The 22,156-nt window shown below is 21.5% G+C and overlaps 5 protein-coding genes across 5 annotated transcripts in view; 1 reads left to right on the forward strand and 4 right to left on the reverse strand.

Annotated features, from left to right (window-relative positions):
• Positions 1-22,156, forward strand: part of LOC122504169 (dynein beta chain, ciliary) — a 77,320-nt gene that overhangs the window by 1,745 nt on the left and 53,419 nt on the right. The window contains exons 2-6 of the mRNA XM_043615102.1: positions 1,683-2,037; positions 3,429-3,700; positions 3,804-4,184; positions 4,523-4,674; positions 10,015-10,260. Coding sequence (XP_043471037.1) covers positions 1,683-2,037; positions 3,429-3,700; positions 3,804-4,184; positions 4,523-4,674; positions 10,015-10,260 — 1,406 coding nt within the window. The remainder of the gene's footprint in view (positions 1-1,682; positions 2,038-3,428; positions 3,701-3,803; positions 4,185-4,522; positions 4,675-10,014; positions 10,261-22,156) is intronic.
• On the reverse strand, positions 13,300-14,122 carry LOC122504159 (venom peptide SjAPI-like). Its single transcript, XM_043615090.1, has 3 exons — positions 13,965-14,122; positions 13,556-13,680; positions 13,300-13,437 (listed from the first exon to the last, which is right to left on the reverse strand). The coding sequence occupies exons 1-3, from the start codon at positions 14,065-14,067 to the stop codon at positions 13,348-13,350; spliced, it is 318 nt and encodes a 105-aa protein (XP_043471025.1). The 5' UTR covers positions 14,068-14,122; the 3' UTR covers positions 13,300-13,347.
• On the reverse strand, positions 15,616-16,652 carry LOC122504161 (cysteine-rich venom protein 1-like). The gene is made up of 3 exons (XM_043615092.1): positions 16,406-16,652; positions 15,921-16,045; positions 15,616-15,839 (listed from the first exon to the last, which is right to left on the reverse strand). The coding sequence occupies exons 1-3, from the start codon at positions 16,455-16,457 to the stop codon at positions 15,735-15,737; spliced, it is 282 nt and encodes a 93-aa protein (XP_043471027.1). The 5' UTR covers positions 16,458-16,652; the 3' UTR covers positions 15,616-15,734.
• On the reverse strand, positions 16,726-20,368 carry LOC122504156 (zonadhesin-like). Its single transcript, XM_043615087.1, has 5 exons — positions 20,219-20,368; positions 19,332-19,459; positions 18,619-18,718; positions 17,490-17,617; positions 16,726-16,895 (listed from the first exon to the last, which is right to left on the reverse strand). The coding sequence occupies exons 1-5, from the start codon at positions 20,265-20,267 to the stop codon at positions 16,809-16,811; spliced, it is 492 nt and encodes a 163-aa protein (XP_043471022.1). The 5' UTR covers positions 20,268-20,368; the 3' UTR covers positions 16,726-16,808.
• On the reverse strand, positions 20,568-21,797 carry LOC122504163 (cysteine-rich venom protein 6-like). Its single transcript, XM_043615095.1, has 3 exons — positions 21,642-21,797; positions 21,281-21,396; positions 20,568-20,861 (listed from the first exon to the last, which is right to left on the reverse strand). Exons 1-3 carry the CDS (start codon positions 21,688-21,690, stop codon positions 20,760-20,762), a joined length of 267 nt encoding a protein of 88 aa, XP_043471030.1. The 5' UTR covers positions 21,691-21,797; the 3' UTR covers positions 20,568-20,759.

Genomic DNA, 22,156 nt, shown 5'->3' on the forward strand with positions numbered 1-22,156 from the left:
ATTTTTTGCAAGAATTCAATTACATTTCACAAATAATGAAATTCATTCTCTGAAATTCAAATATTTTCAACATCAACTATTTTAATAAAATTTCTTTAAATGAATTCAATTATTTAAAAAAATCTAATAACATACTTTGCAAGAATTTAATTATTTTAATTTTAATATTTGTAACAATTTTTTTCAATAGAATTTTAATAAAACTGCACTAAAGAATTTAATTTATTTTTAATTTTTCGCAAGAATTCAATTATTTTCTAAAAAAATTAAATAAATTCTTCCAAATAATTCAATTATTTTTATAAATAATGAAATTGTTTACAAAAATTAAAATTAATTTTCAAAAAAATAACATTTTTCACAAGAATTCAATTATTTTCATAAATATTAGAATTCTTAACAAGAATTCAATTATTTTTATAAAAAAATAGAATTCTTTGCAAAAATTTAATTATTTTCAATACAATTTTTATTAAATTCGTCAAAAAATTTTATTCCTTTTCAAAAGTTTTTGTAAAATTCGTCGAAAGATTTTAATTATTTAAAAAATTTTTTGACATAATTCTTTATAAGAATTCAATTATTTTCATAAAGAATAAAATTCTTCATAAGAATTCAATTTTTATTTTCATAAAAACTACCATTCTTTCCAGAAATTTAATTATTTTCAATTTAATTTAAATTCAATTCCTCAAAAAAATGCAATTTTTTTAAAAATTGTTATAAAATTTGTAAAAAGTATTTAATTTTTCACAAGAATTTAATTATTTTCATAAAAAAATATAATGTTTTGAAGAAATTCAATTATTTTCATAAATAATAAAATTCTTCGCAAGTATTCAATTATTTTTATAAATAATAAAATTCTTCACGGGACTTCAATTATTTAAAAGAAAATTAATAAAATTTCTTTACAAGAATTCAATTATTTTCCTAAATAATAATATTCATCACAGGATTTCAATTATTTTTAATACAATTAAAAGTAATTTCTTTGAAAAATGTAATTATTTTCAAAAATATTAAAAATTTCAATTATTTTTGAAAATTGCTATAATTTATAATTGTATAATACATTTTAATATTCAATTATTATGTAAAATTTCACTTAAAATTCATTTTTAAATCAATTTCTATTAGAAAATTCTACGAGAATTCAATTATTTAAATACAAAAATAAATAATTTATTGAATGTTTGCTTCAAATTTTATCAATACTATTTTTAAATAATTGAAATCTTTTGAAAAGTTTTATTATAAAATCGTTGCTATTGAAAATGATTGAATTGAGGAAAATTTTTGAAAATAATTGAAATTTTGCCAAAAATTTTATTAAAATTTTTAAAAATAATTAAATTTTCTAGAAGAATTTTATTATTTTAAAAGATAATTGAAATCTCGAATATATACAAAAATTTATTCTAAATTGTCTGATCAAATCAAATCTTACTCTACTGATAAAGTGATAATGGAAATAAATGACGATACGTCTGACTAAATAGTCTATTACTACTGGAAGCGTAAATTTAAATTCTAGTTTAATAAATTGACTGACTAAATCTAATGTCTACTGCTGGATAAAAAATAAATAAAAAATATTTAATTTATTTATTTTACTTGCCTGACTAAATTTGGTTTGTTCTAGTGATACAAAATATTCTTTTTTGCTTTTTTGCTTACAGGATACGCATATCTGTGGTTAGAAGACAGAGAAACGGTGATGCAACAATTTTTAGACTATTCCCGTCAGCTGACTGTCGATGAGCTGGAAATAATAGCAACAAACGATCCAAAATTACCGGAAAAATGTGCACCAAAAATGGAGAATTTTCGTGAACAAATTGATCTTTACGAGGGACTTTATTTGGAAATTGAAGAAATGGAGCCATTCAAGGTCTTCTGTGGATGGTTTCGTGTTGATTTGAAACCATTTAAACAATCGTTGCTCAATACTGTTTGCAAATGGTCGAGTATGTTTAAGAAACATTTGGTTGAAAGAGTCACTACAAGTTTAGCAGATTTAGGAAATTTTATCAGGTATTTCATATTTTCAACTCTTTCCACCGTTTTTGCAAAATGGAAAAAAATCGATTTGTCTGACTAAAATTTTTTTTTTACTACTGACAATATAATTATAATTTTTATTATTTGTCTGACTAAACAATCTTTTACTACTTACAACATAATTATCAATTTTTCATAACTTGTCTGACTAAACAATCTTTTACTACTTACAACATAATTCTCAATTTTTCATAACTTGTCTGACTAAACAATCATTTACTACTGCAAACAAAAAAAGAATTTTCCACTTTATGTCTGACTAAAATTGTATAATACTACTGAACTCAAGTATATACAAAAATTTGTCACAAATTGTCTGACCAAATTAAGTCTTACGCTACTGATAAAGTGATAATGGAAATAAATAACGATACGTCTGACTAAAAAAACTTTTACTACTGACATTATAATTAGAATTTTTTATTATTTGTCTGACTAAACAATCTTTTACTACTTACAACATAAATAGAATTATTCACTGTTTGACTAACTAAACCTTTTTAGTATCGGGAGATGCACAAAATTTATTATTAATTGTCTGACGAAATCAAGTCTTACACTACTGATACAACAATAATTTAAATAAATAATTACTTGTCTGACTAAACAATCTTTTACTACTGACAATCTTATTAGAATTCATCACTTTCTGTCTGACTGAAAGTAGTTTATACTACTAGTAAAATTTATCAAATTCTTGTTCAATACATTGTTAGCCTGAATTTTTTTTTGAATAATAATTTTTACTTCTGACATCAAAAGTCTGACTATCAATGGTCTTTACTACTGATAATAATAAAATAACTTTGAACACCACAATTTGCCTGACTATTAATGGTTTCTACTACTGATGATAATAATACTATTTAATAATATTTCGTGAAATTACAACCAAATAAAATACAAATAAAATTTATAAATTTCTTCGTAATTTTGACTGTGAAATTTTTTTTACTACTCAGAGAAAAAATTTGCTAATCTACAACATATTGTCTGACAATGAATAGTTTCTATTATTGATAAAAGAACCATTAACTATTTCCCGTCACTTATTCTTTCTTTAACTATACTTAATAATATATTTAGAATTTCTTACAATTTTGTCTGACTAAAACTGGATTTTACTACTTATATCTGAGAAATTTTCTGTCTTCTTTTTATTAAATGGTTTATTAATTATTTTATTTATTATTATTATTATTATTATTATTATTATTATTATTATTATTATTATTATTATCTTTTTTTAAAATTATTTCAGTAATCTCTTTAATAAACTGTATTAATAATATTTAGAGAAAGTATTTCGAATATTAAAATAAAATTTAAAAAGAAGAAACTAAGGAAATAATTTCTTCTTTCAGATTGGCTGATGAGGGAATTTTGCAACAAATTCAACCGGGTGATTATATGGGTCTCGTTAGTGTAATGGGTTATTTAATGCAAGTGAAGGAACGTCAGCCAACCACCGACGAAATGTTCCAACCACTGCAGGAAACAGTGGAACTTTTAAAATTTTATGATCAAGATATTCCAGAGGAAGTTAATGTTCTCCTTCAAGAATTGCCTGATCAATGGGCTAACACCAAAAAATTGGCTCAAATGGTGAAACAACAAGTTGCTCCCCTTCAAGCCGGTATTATTTCTTCGATTAAAAAATTTTTTATCCCAATATTTATTTATTTAATTTTTATTTGTTCTAAAAACTAATTATTAATTTTTGTAAAAAAAAAATGCAGGCGAAGTGTCGAGAATTCGTGGTCGTATATCGGCATTCGATACAACAATTGGCCACTATCGGGAGGCATTTCGTCGTTATGGTTTCTTTAAATTCACCTGCGAAAATCCTTATGAGCAACTGGACGAGGCCGATAAGGAAATTTGCATGCTCGAACGTCAAATGAATGACATTCAAGAATCGGCATCACTTTTTGAAGTGACTGTTTCTGAATTTAAACATCTTAAGCAATGCCGACGAGAATTGAAAATGTTGAAGCAGCTATGGGATTACGTGAATATTGTAAGAAGCAGCATTGAGGGCTGGAAAACGACGCCTTGGAGGAAAATAGACGTGGAGAACATGGATATTGAGTGTAAAAAATTCGCCAAAGAAATTCGAGGTATATTTCATTCAAATTAAATTTTCAAATTAGTTAAATACAAAAAAAAGACTCTCGAAAATTTTAATTTAAAATTTACTTAGTTTAAATTAAAAATTTGCAAATTTACAATTTTAATTTAAAAATTTAGAAATTTAATTTAGAAATTGAGAAATTTAATTAAAAAATTTACAATTTTAATTAAAAAATTTACAACTTTAATTTAAAAATTTAGAAATTCAAATTAAAAATTTACAAATTTAATTTAAAAATTTACAAATTTAAATTAAAAATTAACAAATTTAATTTAAAAATTAACAAATTTGTCTTATTTATTTGGTAAACGAATTTTTCTTCAGTTTCTTTGGACAAGGAAATGAGACCTTGGGACACTTATATATCATTGGAGGCGACTGTAAAAAATATGCTAACATCATTAAGAGCCGTTGGTGAGTTACAAAATCCCGCCATCAGAGAAAGACACTGGAGACAATTGATGAACAGTACAAAGGTACCTATGTATTCAAAAAAATCATCATCACCGATACATTCAAAGGAAGTAGACAAAACATTTCCATTCAATTCACTATATACGTATTACATATATAGAAAATCATTTCATTCATACAAGTGATTATTGTCATTCAACATCATAATTTTTAACTAAACATTAGTCTGCTACTGATAAAACAATAGTAGAAATTTATCATTTTGTCTAACTAAAATTAGCTAAACCTATACTGAAAGTAAAATACAAAATTTATTAAAATTGTCTGACCATATCAAATCTTACACTACTGATATTGTCATAATTAGAAAAAATAACCATTTGTCTGACTAAATTCTCTTTTACTACTGAAAAATAATTAAATTTTTCATTTTTTGGCTGACTGGACCTAATTTATACTACTTAAATTTACTGACTGTAATTTTTTATTCAAATCAGTTCAATAAATATTAGAATTAATAATAATAATAATAATTCAATACATTGTCTGACTAAAGCTGATTTATACTACTGAAGCAAATAAACGAAAACTAATATAATAATAAGACTGTCATAAATTTGTCTGACTAAAAAATAATTTACTAATGATAACGTAATAATTACAATTTATCACATTTTGTCTGACCGAATTTGATTAATTCTACTGATCCCGAAGATATAAAAAAATTTATTAACATTGTGATTATATCTTACACTACTGATATTGTCGTAATTAGAAAAAATAACAATTTGTCTGACTAAATATAATCTTTTACTACTGAAAACGTAAATCATATTTTCCATTTTTTGTCTGACTGAACCTAATGTATACTACTACTAAAATTTACTGACTCTAATTTTCTATTCAAATCAATTCAATAAATATTATAATTAATGATAATAATAACAATTCAATACATTGTCTGACTAAATCAATTGTTTTCTACTATGACAATATAATTATTTTTTGACTAATACAATAATAAGAATAACAGAAAATGTGCCTGACTAAAAAATACTTTACTACTGATAACGCAATAATTTCAATTTTTCACATTTTTTCTGACTAAAATTGATTAATTCTACTGAAACTGTATATAGACAAAAATTTATTAGAAATTGTCTAATCGAATCAAATGTCACACTACTGGTACATTTATAATTGAAATAAATTACGACATGTCTGACTAAACAATCTTTTACTACTGAAATCAAAAATAGAATTTTTTATTTATGTCTGACTAAACCTTATTCATACTACTAGTAGATTTGAATTCTACCTCAATAAATTGTCTGAGTAACACTATTTTCTTCTGTTTATACAAAAAAAAAATTTTCTGATTTAAAGATCTTTTACTGCTTAAAATTTTAATAATAAAACAATACTACATTACGTCTGACCAAACTTGGTTTATACTACTGATAAAAAATAAACTACAGACAATACAGTAATAAGAATAACAGAAAATTTGTCTGGCTAAAAAATACTTTACTTCTGATAACAGAATAATTTCAATTTATCACATTTTTTCTGATTAAATTTGATTAATTCTACTGACCCCAAAGTTATGCAAAAATTTACTATATATTGTCTGACCGAATTCTTCTGATAATGCAAAAAAATTTTTTTTCCTTCGACTAGAAGATCTTTTACTACTTAACATTTGAATAACAAAACTTCGTTACATTACGTCTGACTAAAGCTTGTTTACACTACTGATAAAAAATAAATTACAACTAATACAGTAATAACAATTATTAAATTAAAAAATTTTTTTTTTAAATTAAAAAAATTTTATTAGTCAATTTGTCTGACTAAAAAATACTTTACTACTGAAACCATAATAATTTCAATTTATCACATTAAGTCTGACTAAAATTGCTTAACCACTTCACTGGCGGGGCGTTCCAAATGGCGTTCCACGCGCCGAGGCCCAGACTGGCAAAAACACCGAAATGGCGTTCCTAATAAAACTTTATTTTTAAAGAGTGTACACTACTTTTAACTTATACAAAGCAATATTTCTATAGTTTAGACATCAGGGAACAAGATTATCACAATGAAAATTTCAGTTTTTGGGATTTTCAATGTGTTTTCATACGTTGAAATAGTCCATTTTTACCACTTTTCACCAAATGGCGTTCCACTTTTTTTTAATTTTTACACAGTAAAACTCATATTTTTTATTTAAAAAATATATTTACATACAAAACATTATAATATAATAATGTAATAAGTAAAAAATAAATATAAATAATTAATAAATAAAATTTAATAATTATTAATAATAACAAAAGTGGAACGCCATTTGTTAAAAAGTGTTAAAAATCGACTATTTCAACGTTCGAAGAAACATTGAAAATCTCAAAAACTGAAATTCTCATTGTGATAATCTTGTTCCCTGATGTCTAAACTATAGAAATATTGCTTTGTAGTAGTAAAAAGTAGTGTACACTCTTTAAAAATAAAGTTTTATTAGGAACGCCATTTCGGTGTTTTTGCCAGTCTGGGTCTCGGCGCGTGGAACGCCATTTGGAACGCCCCGCCAGTGAAGTGGTTAATTCTACTCTGTCATTAAATATACACAATTTATTATAAATTGTCTGACCAAATCAAATCTTACACTACTGATACAATGAAAATTGAAATAGATTACGATACGTCTGACTAAACAATATTTTACTACTAAAAACAAAATTTTTTTATTTTTTGTCTGACTAAACCTAATTTATACTACTACTAGAATTTATTGAATTCTATTTCAATAAATTGTCAGACTGAATTCATTTTCTGCTGCTGATTCAAAATCGAAAACAAAATTTATTTTCGCCTGACTAAAAGATCTTTTACTACTGACAACATAAATAAATTTTTTTACTTTATTGTCTGACTGAATCCAATTTACTAGTAGTATAATATAATAATTTAGTAGTAGTCTACTAAAATTTACGAAACTCCAGTAATTAGATAATTAGAATAAATAACGATATGTCTGACTAAAAAGTCTTTTACTACTTAACGCTTTACTAACAAAACATTTACCACATGGTGTCTGACTAAAGCTGATTTATACCACTGATAAAAAATAATCTACTATAGCAATAATAAGAATAAAAATCGATTTGTCTGTCTGAAAGAATATTTTACTACTGACAATATTTACTAATAATATTACAATAATTTATAATTTATCACCGTTTGTCTGACTCTGATTAACATTTTTTACATGTTTTACACTAAAGTTACATGTTAATATTCTACATTAAAATAACATATTAATCCTCTTAACATTAAATTTACATGTTAATAATTTTATACATGAAATTTACCTGTTGATTGTTTTGCACAATATTTCGATGTTACAATTTTTTTTTTGCACAATCATTATAAAAATTGTTTATATCATTTTCAACAAAAGTGTCATTCATTGTCGTTATGTATGTGTGAAATGTGTGTTTGTTTCGTTTCAAAAAAAATTAATTTAAAAAAAATCCTAGAAAATAATCATCGTTGAGTGTTAAATTTTTTTTTCAATTATACAGAAAAGAGAAAATAGAAAAATTAACGAATTTATTAGAAAAGAGAAAAGGGAAAAATTAACGAATTTGTTGAGTATGTGGAATTTTTTTTTCAATTCTCCATGATAGTAAATACATAGTTTTTAGCTGCACTGCTGTAAATATTGCTATATCAATGTTCCAGAAATTGGGCAACATGACTCCAGAAATGACAGTAAGTCCACTGTACATAATTCGCACGATTTAAATATTTTCTTCAAATATTAGTTTTCTTAAATCATTTTTTCTCTCTCTTTATAAATTTATGTACTATTGTAACAAATATTTGCTAAATAAAAATCAGCGTTTCATGAAAAAAAAAAAATAAACATTGCATTATTTGTGGAATGATATTCATTCACCCTCTCATATTGCCTATTCACGCTTTATTTTATTTAAACTGCACCTTCAGCCCTTCCTTTTGTATTTTTATCGATTCACTGAGAAAAAAATTTTTTTAAATTTAAAAATATGTAGCTAACCAAAAAAATATGTTTGAATCTAATTTTATAATTCAATTAAATTTTTAATTAAAATTAAATTTTTATAATTCAATTTAATTAAATTTTTATTCAATCAAACTTATTATGTATTGGATCGAAATTATTATGTTACTATTATTAATATTCAAAAGTAACTTTGCTTGACTTTTTCTTCTACATTTTATATAAAGATAATTATTTTTGATTCAAATATATTGTTTTCTCAGTGCTAAAAAAAATGCAAACCAGAAAAATGTGTTTTACTTGAACCAAATAAAATTTAATATTTTATTTTGAAAGACAAATAAATATTTATTTGGTTTTAAGACAAAATAATTCCTCTGGTTATAAAATTATAAATCATATTCTTGTAAATACTATTTTATACAATTATTTTATTTTCCTGTAATCATACTATTTTTATTAATATCATTATTATTATTATAATTATTATTATTAATACTTATTTAGTATTATTTTATTATTAATTATTAATTCTTAGTATTATTATTAATTATTATTTTTAATTATTATTATTAGTAGTATTAATTACTTACATTGTTAGTAACTATTCTTAATATAATATTAATTATTATTAATAAAAACTTATTTTTAGTTAATATTTTATAACTATCTTTATTTTTTATATACTGTAATTTTTAATAGTTCTACTCTTTATATCTTCATATATTTATATTTTTGCATCTTTGTACTTTTAGGTCTTTTCGCATTTTTACTCTGTACTACAACTTTAGGATATTTTACCATTTACCTATATAAAAATATTTATCATCTATTTACATTAGTAGGTTTTTTCGAATATATTTCTAAATCACAAATTTTAACCACAATTACTATCTTAATTATTTTGGCAAGTTTTCAAATATAATTACACCTTTTATACCTGTAATAAATTAACAATTTTTAAATCAGTTTATTAAACTAAAAATATATACAATTATAGGATTTTATATACAGTTTATAATTCTAATTAATAATTATAGTTTAAAATTTTTCTATATTTTTGATATTTATTAATTTTTATATATTCGTTTTATTAAATATTCTGATATTTATTAATTCTTATAATATTCGTTTAATTAAATATTCTCTATAATTATTTAATTTAAATAATTATTAATTATTAGTCTCTCTATTTATTTAATTAAATACTTATTAGTTATTAGTCTCTCTATTTATTTGATTAAATACTTATATTAATCTCTATATAATTATTTTGTTTAACTCTAAATTTATTAATTTTTGTATTTATTTATTTAATTAATTAAGTGTTTATTAATTTATAAAATAATAAATAAATTAGGTTCAATTTGTAATGGACGAATCGACAACATTAGCGGATCTATTGGAACTGAATTTGCACGAGTGCGAAGAGGAGGTGAAAAATATCGTTGACAAGGCTGTCAAGGAGATGTCAATGGAAAAATATTTAAGGGAGTTGAAGGTGACTTGGTCGGGAATGGAATTCGAGAGGGAAATTCACGCTCGAACTGGAGCAACTTTACTGAGAGCCAGTGAGGAACTTATTGAAACTTTGGAGGAAAATCAAGTAAGTTTTTTCCAAATTTTTATTTTCAATTCATTAAAAAATATTTTTTATATTGCAAAAGTGAATTAAAATTTTTTTCTTTCTTTTCAATAAACGACAATATTTTTTAAATATAATTTAAAAAGATATATTTTAAAACTAGAACCTAAAAAAATTACAATTGTATTATTTTTTAATTTGTAATATAAATTTTCAATTTTTAAAAATAAAAATTTTTTTTATTCCTGAAAAAAAATTTTTAGGACCAATTTTTTCAAATTATATATTAAAATACAGTAAAGAAATTTTCTTTTAATATTAATTAAAGATTTATAAAGTAAATTTATAAAAGAAATTTAATTTACATAGTAATTAAATTTTTACTTTAGATCTGATTCGGTTTCTTTATCGAAATCAAATTTTTTATACTTGAACACTCAATTAATAATTAATTCCCAATACTCATTAAAATTAATTACCGAACAATTGAAAAAATGATTGAGTTTTATTAAAATTACATTACATAATTTTTCTTTTAATATTTTTTCTCTTCTTTTTTTTAAATTAAAAAAATTGTATAAATTAAATAAAATATTGTGAATATTTTATTATTATTCATTGGTACATTTTAATGGAGACTTGTACCGAAAATGCAGTTTATATTTATTTTTTGAAAGAAAATTTTTCTTTCTCTATACATTTACAGAAATAAAAAATTAAATAATTAAAATATAAACAAAAAAAGATTTAATAAAAAATAATAATAGTAAAATAAATACACAAAAAAATAAAACAAATAAATAGAAAAAAATTACAAAAATAAAAACATAATTTTATAAATAAAAACATTGTATTAAAAAAATTAAAATATATTTCTGCGTAGTTTTTTTTCCAATTACCAAATTACACGGTTTAAAGATTTCTGTCCAAAAATAATAATCACAGATCATTTTACAAGTTGAATTCCACGCATATGGAGAAAACAATTTCATTAAGATTATTGCGTATTACTAAAAAAAATTTTCCATTTACTAAATTAGAAGAAAAATTCAACACTAAAAATCAATTTAATGATTCCTTACATGCCACTGATGTTGACACAAAAAAAGGCAAATAACAAAAATCATAATAGAAAAACTGATAATTAAAAGCGTTACAAGTTTTCAGTTCGACTGATAAATCGTTTCAATTAAATTTTAATTTTATACCAGTAGTTAAAAAATTAACGCATATAATAATTTAATGGCTTTTAAATCGTAAAATTATTATCGTCACCGATTTAGAAAAAAAAATTTTATGAATCAATTAAAAAAAAATTATGAGAATTGAAACATAAATTTTTATTCTCTTTTTCCGTTTTTTTATTTCTCTTTTTTTTCTTTAGCTAAATAATATTATTTGACACTTTCAAAAAAAAATTTCAAAATTCGAAAAAAAATCCATTAACTGCCCAGTAATAATGTTCAAAATTTTTTTTCTAAACTTTATTTTTAATTGTGTGAATTTTTTTTCAATAAAGGAAGAAAATTATTTTTTGTTTCAAAGAGAGAGAGAGAAGACCTTGAAGAATAAAAAACACATTTAATTTTCTGCATATGTAATAGTTGGGAATTTACAATATTGCGTAAAAGTATTAAGTATATAAATAGAAGATAACAATTTTCTTAAACTCTCGTTAAATTTAGATAACGAGAGTTATTGTCTCTATAAAATTATATAAATTACAGTTTAGATTATAGTGTAAATTACAAAGATAAGGTTTTTTTAAAAATTAATTTCTGAAAAATTGCAGAAAAAATATTATTGACAATGAGTTATTTCTTCTTTTCATTAAATAAATATTTTTCTTTATAAAAACAATTAGGTATTTATAATAATATGAAAATTAATTCAAAAGGAAAATTAAATAGAAGTAGAAATTAATTTTCTTTTCAATTTTTATAAACTAAAAACTCAATTATAACAAAAACAAAATTTGCTTTCTGCATTTTATTGCAGCTTTATTTTTATCTCTTAATTCGATAAATAACGTTTCAAAAAAATTTTTTTTATTTATTTTTTAATCAAACTTAATTAACGAAACAAAATAAAATTAATTGATTAGTAAACAACATATTAAAAAAGTTTACTTTTTTATTTTATTCATTAGTCAATTAAAATTGATTAAAGAAACTTAATAAAAATTAATTGATTAGTAAAAAAAAAATCGATAAAAATAAATAAATCAATTACAATATAAAAATTAATTTTAAACAAGTAAATATAATTAAAAATATGTTTTTAATAGAATTATTATTTTTTATTTATAAATATGAAATAAAAAATCTATTATATTATTTTGGTTTTGGTGTTCTTTGCAAAATTTAGTTGTAAAAATAAAATGTATTTTATCTTTTTTAAGACTAATATATAAAGAAGAGTATTTAAACGGTAAACATCAGAGATAACACTAACTATAGATTGAAGATTCATATACATTCAGTTGTAATAATTGTTTGTTGAGATATATAGTGTGAAAACAGCACCTGTTTTCAATGAAACAATGACTAATATAAAAAATCATTCAATTTTCCTCATTTTTTTACTGAGTTTGAGGAAAGTAAAAGTTCCACGATAACAATTATTCTTTTATCATAAAAAAAAAAACTGTCTTTATTTTTGTTTCGAAATATTTCACCTTCTTAATTCCATAAATAACGATTCAAAAGTTTACTCTTTCTTTGTTTTATTCATGATGCAATAAAAATCAATTAATGAAACTAAATTGAAATTGAATTGATTGATTATTAGTAAAAAATAAATCAATAAAAAAATAAATCGATGAAAATAAATAAATCGATAAAAAGTATAAATCGATAGAAATAAATAAATCGTTAAAAAATATAAATCGATAGAAATAAATAAATCGATAAAAAGTAAATAAATGAATAAATAAATTAGTAAGAAAATAAAAAAATTAATTAAGAATAGATAAATTAATCGATTAATAAATTAAGTAACTAATGAAAATAAATAAATCAATAAAAAATTAATAATTTAATTAATAGTTAATAGTTATCAGCTGTAAATTATTTATTGTGGCTTTTTTAATTTGCGGTTTATTCGAAATTATGTTTTACATTCGGATATTAAAACACATTGGCGAGTGACATCATGTATGACACGTCCTCTCTCGCAAACACAGCCGACCGTACAGACCTTCAAAAAATTAATTAAAATAAGAGACAGAAAAATGATAAAATAAAAAAAAATCATCATTTCCCTGGTCTATTATTATTTATCAATTAATTAATCTTTAATTAATGCAATAACTTACCGCTGGACAAATGTTTCTAATGTCATTATAATTACTACAAGTTGTTAGACAGGGTGATGCACATTCAGACCAAAATGCATTGGGGCCACACTCACCTCTCATCATTGGCGGCCCCAACATTATATCTGTTAATTAATTTTATGAAATTTTATGAAAAAATATTATTTTTGAGAAAAATATTTTAGGTATTTAAAAATATATATTTGGTGTGTTTTTAATTTAATAATAATTTAATATCTAACGAATATAATATCAGAAATAAAATACAAAAATAAAACTCTACAAATTAATAATAATTTAGTAGAAAAATAAAAATATTAAAATATAAAGAATATAATATAAAAAAATGTAAATATTAAAATATAATTTTAATACAGTAAAATAATAATTTAATATTACGAGTACTTACTTCTTGAAGCTACAACTGCGACAAGCATTAGAAAAACAAAAGTCGAAGACATTTTGCTGTAATTACTTTGAGTTTGAAAAATATTCTGCTTTGATGTAAACATCAATGCGGTTTTATATACTATTGTCGGAGTTATTCTTGTTCTCAAATGTTACAGGAATCCCCGCGCATTAAAATTCTCAATACACAATGACAAATGTGTCATTCATTATGAATCTCAATTTTTTTTTTCATTTAATTTGCAAAAATTAGAAAGAGAGATTTTTTTTTCGGTAATAAAAAAAGGAAGATTTACATAAACAACAAATAATATATTTTTTTTAATGAAGTAAAAAGAAATAAAGAGAAAAAAACAAAAAAGCAAAAAAGAAAATAAAAAACCAGAAGAGCAGAAAAAAATAAAAGAAAAAAAGTAAGAAAGCAAAGAAAATAAATGAAAGCAAAAAAATTAGAAGAAAAATAAAAAAAGCAAAGAAAAAGAAAAAAGAAGCAAAAAAAACAAAAGAAAGCAAAAAAATAAAAAACAAAATCGAAAAAAGTCAAAGAATAGAAAAAGCAAAGAAAGCATAAAAAACAAAATTTCTTTTTCATTTAATTTTGCACAATATAGAAACTAATTTTTGCTTTCGTTAATAAAAAGGGATGATTTATATATAATCAAACAAATAAAAATTTTTTTAAAACGAAATACAAAAAAAAATGCAAAAAAAAGTAAAAGAAAAAAATTTTTGAAACAGAAGAAAACAAAGATAGCAAAAGAAAAAAATTAAAAAAGCAGATGGAAACTAAAGATATCAAAAGAATAAAAACCAAAAAAAGAAAAGTAAGTAAAAGAAGTTAAAAAACGAAAAATACAACAGAAAGTAACAGAAAACCAAAAAAGCACAGAAAGCATAAAAATAAAAAAAAATTTTTAATTATATTATAACAAAATAATGTAATTTTTAATTTTGTTAATAAAAAATAAAAGATTTACATAAACAACAAACGACATTTTTTTTTAGCTAAGAAAGAGAAAAAAATGATAAAAAACACGAGAGGGATAGAAAGAAAAAAAAGGAAAGCTAAAGAAAGCAAAAAAAAAATTAAAAAGCAAAAGAAAAAAATAAATAAAGAATGAAAAAAAGCAAAGGAAGCAAATGAAGATAAAAAACTAAAAATGCAAAAGAAAGCAACAAAAAGCAAAAAAGCAAAAGAAAGAATAAAAAATAAAAATTGTTTTTCATTTAATTTGCACAATTATTAGAGAATAATTTTTGATTTCGTTAATAAAAAAAAAAGAAAACAAAATTTCTTTTTATTTTCTTTCGCTTCTTCTTTTTTTTTCTTTATTAAGGAAGATTTACATAAACAACAAATGAAAATTTTTTTAACGAAAGGAAAAGAAAGAATGCTAAAAAAACAAAAAAGGAATAGAAAACAAAAAAATTAAAAAATCAAAAGAAAGCAAAAAAATCAGAAAAGGAAAAAAGAAACCAAAATAAAGCAAAAAAAACAGAAGAAGCGAAAGAAAATAAAAAATTCAAGGAGCAAAAGAAAGGAAAAAAATTTTTACAAAGCAAAAGAAAAAAAAGATAAAGAAGCAAAAGCAATTTAAGGAGAGAAAAGAAAAAAGAAGTAAAATCTAAAAGAGAAAAAATTAAAAGAACTATTAAATTAATTATAATTCGAATTTACTTTTATTGATTCATTTGAAACATTTAAATAAACATTGAAAATTTTCAATAATATTTTTTCCAGAGAATATATATATTTCCACTTTATGTAATTCTAAGGAGTAATTGTTCTATTACAGTCCCTAGGTAATACGCAAAGATTTGTTACACTTTGTCTATAGTATCCTGGTTTACAAAAACATCCTCGAAGACAATCCTCCTGAAGAAGAAAAAAAGAAATGTTATTTTATAAACATTTAAAATTCACTAATTTGCTAATTCAATCTAATTATAATTTTACCCCAGAACAAAAATGACGAGGATGTTCATTTAGCATAGAGCATGAGATAGGGCATCTATTCGAACATGTATAATATTTGGCATTTGGTCCACAATCTCTTGGAGATTCTGTTGTTGTTTGCCCATCTAAAATTTTTATTGACAAGGTTTATTTTCATTCATTTTTTATTTAGTATTTTCCTTATTTTATTTATTTTTTTGTTTATTATCTATTTATCGCTGTATTATAGTTATATATTTATTATATCGACATTTGTAAAGTTTATGGTGCGAAAAAGAGTCATTTTACTCCCTAGGGTTTTTTTTTCAAAATTGTCAGTATATTTTATTTTCTATTCGTTTATAATTAAAATAAGTCATTTTATTCGAATTTTATTTCACTTTTCTTTCTATTTTTATTCTCATTTTCAGATACGAAAAATTTAATAATAGAGTAAGAAATTTAATCGTTTAGGAAAAATGTAACAAATCAAGATATATACTTACTAATAACTGATAAAATGACGAATGTTAACGAAATAATTGTTACGAAAGACATTCTAAAGCTTCTGAAGTTTTGAATTCAACTAAAATTTATTTTTCAATAAAGTCTCTTTTTATACACAAAAATAGAATTCATCCAAGTTGTTTTTAGAATAAATTTTACAACTTCCTGTAAATATATGTATTTACTCGTGCTTATCGCTTATTTTGCAAACGATCTTTTTCAGTGCTCGAAAACAAAAAAAAAAAAAAGGAAAAAAGAGGAAAAGAGAAAAAAATTTGACAAAAAATCGTAAATATAAATAAATATAATAAATTGGTTATAAATTTTGAAAGAGAATTTATTTAAGTTAAAAATATGCCAATACAAGAGTAAATATAATTATATTTTTCTTCAGTCTCATTATTAACATTGTTCAGGTAAAATACATTCTACACTCTCCTTTGTTCTCTTAACAAAGCCTTCTTGACATACGCAGCCTCTGTAGCATTGCTGAAAAAATGGAGAAAAAAATTGTTAATAAATTGAATTTTTCGCTAAAATTTATATTGCTAATAATAATTGAACAAATCCGAAAAATATTTCTAATTTTTAGTACTTTTATTTTTATTTAGTTATTCACTGAAAAATAAACAAAATAATAAATTAATAAACCAAATAATAAATAAGGAAACAAAATTATAAACAAATAAAGAATGTAGTAAATAATAAAAATTATTTCATAATGTAAAATATTTAAGAAAATTTATTCTGGTCTATTAAAAAATGAATAAATAAACAGAATAATAAAAAAATAAAATAAAAAATAAAATAATAAATAAATAAAATACTAAATAAAGAAAATACTAAATATTAAAATTTAGAAAATTATATTATCGAATTTATAGTTATAATTATAAAATTATAAACAAATAAAATGAAATATTTAAATTAAATTTCATAATTTTTAAAAATATTACAGAATTATTTTGAAATAACAATTTTTCTTAACTACGAAGAAAATTGGAACATAAAAAAATTTTTTCAATACTTAAAATACTTAAAATCGAGTTGGAGAATTTTTATAAACAAAAAGTTTTTACTCACTTTAGTACAAAATACAGGCTGTGGATTTTTTATAGTTTCACAAGTTTCTGGACAAACAGTGGCACATTTAACCCAAACTGCGTTTGGTCCACAATCTCGAATTGGTTCAACTGGTCTCCTTGTAGTACCTAAAGAGTAAAAAAAAAATTTCCTTCTAATAAATCGAAAAACTCATTAATGCCAAAATAATTTATTTTTTACATTCTACAAAATTTTTAATATATATGAAAAAATATTCTCGTTTCCATTTTAACAGAACAATTTTTAATTCCACTTATAATGCAAAACAATATATGAAAAAAATAGTCAAAAGTATTCAAAAAATTATTTTTAATTATTATCATTATTATTAAAATTATTATTAATATTATTATTCTAAATAATATATTATTTATAATAATTTTTCAAATATTTATCAACAAATTTCAATTACTTTTAAAATAAATAATAATTAATTATAAAAAATATAGAAAGGGAAATATTTTAATTTCAAAAATTTGATAGAGTTAACTGAAAACTATTTAAAAATTAAAATAATTATAAATAATACAATAAATAAATAATTATAAAAATTATAAATTATAATTAAGAAACTATATAATATAATATATAATAATCTAATAATATAATTAATAGACAAATAAACTTACGCGCTGAAACAGCGACTACAATTAACAAAAGAATAATAATTCGAGACATTTTTAAAGAGAACACTTCTTTCGAATTTCAGAAAGCAACTGAATAAAAATTTCTAAAGCAATTAACTTTTATAGTTTTCATTCTTCCTGTATGTTTGTTTTTTCAAAAATAAAAGTACATACAGTGAATCCCAATAAATCGAACAGGAAATGTTTTCGCTGTGAATCCCGCGTATCAGTTTATTATAGTAAGAAAAAAGTCTGCGATTACAAGCTGCTGATGAATATTTATTTATTCATAAGTATTGATCTTTAAAAGAGAATTAAACAAAAATAACAAATAATAAAAATGTATGTTAATTTTTTTCTAATAATAGTAGGAGGAAAAAAAATGAGAGAAGCTTATAATTTTGCGTATTCTTTTGAGAATTTTATTGTTCACTATGTACAATATTGAGTAGGGCAATAATTTTATTTTTGAAATTATTTACCAGTATTTAAATGGGGACAGTCGGATTCCAACATACAATCTGGATTTGTTCCCGATATTCTTATATAACCTGGATAACATCTACAGCCATATACACAGTCCTGTTAAGAAAAAGTTTTTTTTAAATTTAGCCAAAAATTGTGAATAAAAAAAGATCAACTTTTTGAGGAAAAAAGAGGGAAAAATTTTTTTTTTTAGTAACAACGAAAAGTGTGAATAAAAAAATACCAACTTTTGGGGAAAAAGAGGAAAAAAGTTTTTAGTTAAAAGTTTTGAAATAAAAAATGTGAATAAAAAATACCAACTTTTTGGGGAAAAAGAGGAAAAAAGTTTTTAGTTAAAAGTTTTGAAATAAAAAATGTGAATAAAAAATACCAACTTTTTGGGGAAAAAGAGGAAAAAAGTTTTTAGTTAAAAGTTGAAATAAAAAATGTGAATAAAAAAGTTTTTCATTTTTTTATTTTCTTATTCATATTTTTTTTTCTTATTATGTATTTCCTTTATTTTCTTATTTATTTCTCTCCAATTTTCCTATTAAACTATTTCTATCCTTGTTTATTCTAAAATTAATTTATATGCAAAAAATAAACAGAAAAATATTTATTTGGAACAAATAAAACTTTCATTGAAATAGTAAAATATTTCTGTCAAATAGAAAAAGTAGAAAAACTTTTATTTTTTAATAAATTTTTTTTTTTTGTTATTTTAACTTACCGCAGCGCACATCATGGGATTGGGATTTTTTAATCCTTCACAACTTGCTGGACAACGTGAAGCACAATTGCTATACGATGCAAATCGTCCACAACGTTGTGGAGGTCGTGGTTGAGCATTTACTGTACCTAGGCGAAAAAATTGTGTAAACATTTTTTTTCTATGAAAAAATATTCAGTGAACTTAAATTTAAATAAGTGAATTAAATTTAAAAAAAAAATTAAGTGATACTAAAGATTTAATATACAAGAGTAATAAATTATTTGTTAAGTTAAAAAAGTTAAAAAACAAAGTTTATAAAAGTTTTTTTTTGAAATTTTTTAAAAACATAATATAAATAAAAAAAATATTATAATAACGAATAGTTAATGAAAGACTTGACCGAAAATTTGTAAACAAGAATTTAAAAATGACATTTAGCATTAGAATTAATTATATAGGTAGTGTAAATAGATAATAGAATTTAAAGAGATAAGAAATATTAAGATTGCAATAAATAAAAAAAAATTTTTTTTTAAAATAGTTAACAATTATTTTAAATTTTAAAAAAAATGTTCAACGCACTGGAAGTTAATAGATAAAAAGTTAAATGAATAATTTTATAATCTGAAAATTAAATAAAAATTTAAATTGAGTTTTATAATTGGGAAATTAAGTAAATTATTAAATAGTTAATTAAACAATTTTAGAATTGGAAAATTAAATAAATAATTAAATAAAGGATTTTATCAGAACGGGAAAATAAAAAAAAAATAGTTGTGAATAATTTTACAATTGAAAAATGAAGTAATGAAATAATTAAAGAATTAAATAAATAAACATTTGAAAAATTCAATAAACAGTTAAAAAACAGATAAATAATTGGTAAACAAGTAAATAATACTCACTTGCAGATACAACTAACACAATAAAAAAAGTAATAGTGATTGGAGACATTTTTATTGAATGATGCGCTTAAAAATTTTCAAAAGCAACTGACAAATTCTCGATGAGGAATCGATTTTTATGTACTGCTTACTGTTTGCTTTTTTTATTACAAAATAGCATTAACAATTATGCTGATAACAAGGAAGAAAGAAACAAGGAGGAAAAAGTACTGATAACTTATTTCTACTTAGTTGATTTTTAGTAGACTTATTTATTCAACGTTGATCATAAAAAAAGTTTTCTATACATAAATGAATTAAACATTAAAAATTTATTTGAAAAAAATGACAAGAAATAAAATTTTACAAGTTCAATGCAACGACTTAAAAAATTTATTCAGTAAGTTTTAGTAGTTTACATTCTTTTTATTCATTATATAATTTTTATAATACAGTATAATTTTCAGTTTATTTTAATTTTTAGTTTATTATAATTTTCAGTTTATTAAAATTACGCATTTATAAGAATTAAAATTTAATAAAAATATAATTTTTTAAAAATCTATTGTCTAATTGGTGGACAATCTTTTATTCGTACACATGTGTCATCTGATCGAGATCGTTGAATGTAGCCTGCACCACAAAAACAGCCAACTCTGCAGACCTGTTTAAAGATAGAAAAATTTTGATTAATACAATATTTTATTGCTTTTATTTTTTTAAAATTATTTTATTGTTTATAAAATACAAATAATAATTTTTACATTACTAAAAATTTGTTTTACTCGAATGGTTAAGGAAACATATCTATAAAATGTTGTACTAAAAGAGCATTTGTTATAATAATATTATAATATAAAAATATTATATAAAAATATTATTAATATAAAATATTTTTTTAATTATTTATTTTTCCTAAATTATTATAATTTTTAATAATATACTATATTAAATACTATAATACATTAAATATTATAATATTTATTTCATTTTTAATTTTTAATAATAAATACCTACAATATAATAAGTATAACAATAATTAAAACAAAAAAAAATTTAAATAGAAAAAATTTGTCAACTTACTGCAGGGCATATCCTAGGCGGTGGACTATTTCGATTTTCACAAGTTCTTGGTGGACAACCAGAACCACAATCAACCCAAACTTGATTTTCTCCACAAAGTTGTGCATTTATTGTAACTATTTTTGAAAAAAAAAATTGTCAAGATCATTTTTTATAATTGAGAACAAAAGACAAGTAAGAAAATTCATTAAGAATACGAACATAAAAAATATCTAAAATTAATTTCTTTTAGTTATAACAAAAAATTTTCAAGTGTTCCAATAGAAACAAAAAAAAAATTCATTTTTTTAAAAAAATAATTTAAAATATTTTACAAAATTGAATAGAATAATTTTTTATTAAAAGTAAACATATAACTTACTTGCAGATGCAACCAATACAACAAATAAAATAACAAATGAATGTGACATTTTATTGTTTATTATATTTTCTCTTTTTCTCAAGACAAGAAAATTTCGTCCTTATGATTCGAAGTTTCAAACACGACTGAGTATTTTCAATTTTAAATCGATTTTTATATATATCATCGTGTTTGCATTTTTTTCACTGTAAAATAGCTTTAACGGTTGAATTATTATGATAAGAAAGAAATTTAATGAACAAGGAAAATGTCTTCTGATATTTCATTTTTAATATTTTGTTGATTCGGCAATGAATTAATTGAAATTAGAGAATTTAGTGAAATTAAATTGTTTAAATTAAAGAAAATGGAATAATTATTTCTATCTGAAATAATAGTATTGATAATACAAAATAGGGAAAGTCCCGTTTATATTGAAAACTTTTAAATATAGTAGAAGAAATTATAATAATTATGATAAAAAATAATAATTGTTCATTATATAATTTAAACAATTTTTTTCAAATGGTAAAAAT

The sequence above is a fragment of the Leptopilina heterotoma genome, unplaced genomic scaffold (assembly GCF_015476425.1).
Source record: "Leptopilina heterotoma isolate Lh14 unplaced genomic scaffold, ASM1547642v1 Lhet_281, whole genome shotgun sequence".
Lineage (NCBI taxonomy): Eukaryota > Metazoa > Arthropoda > Insecta > Hymenoptera > Figitidae > Leptopilina > Leptopilina heterotoma.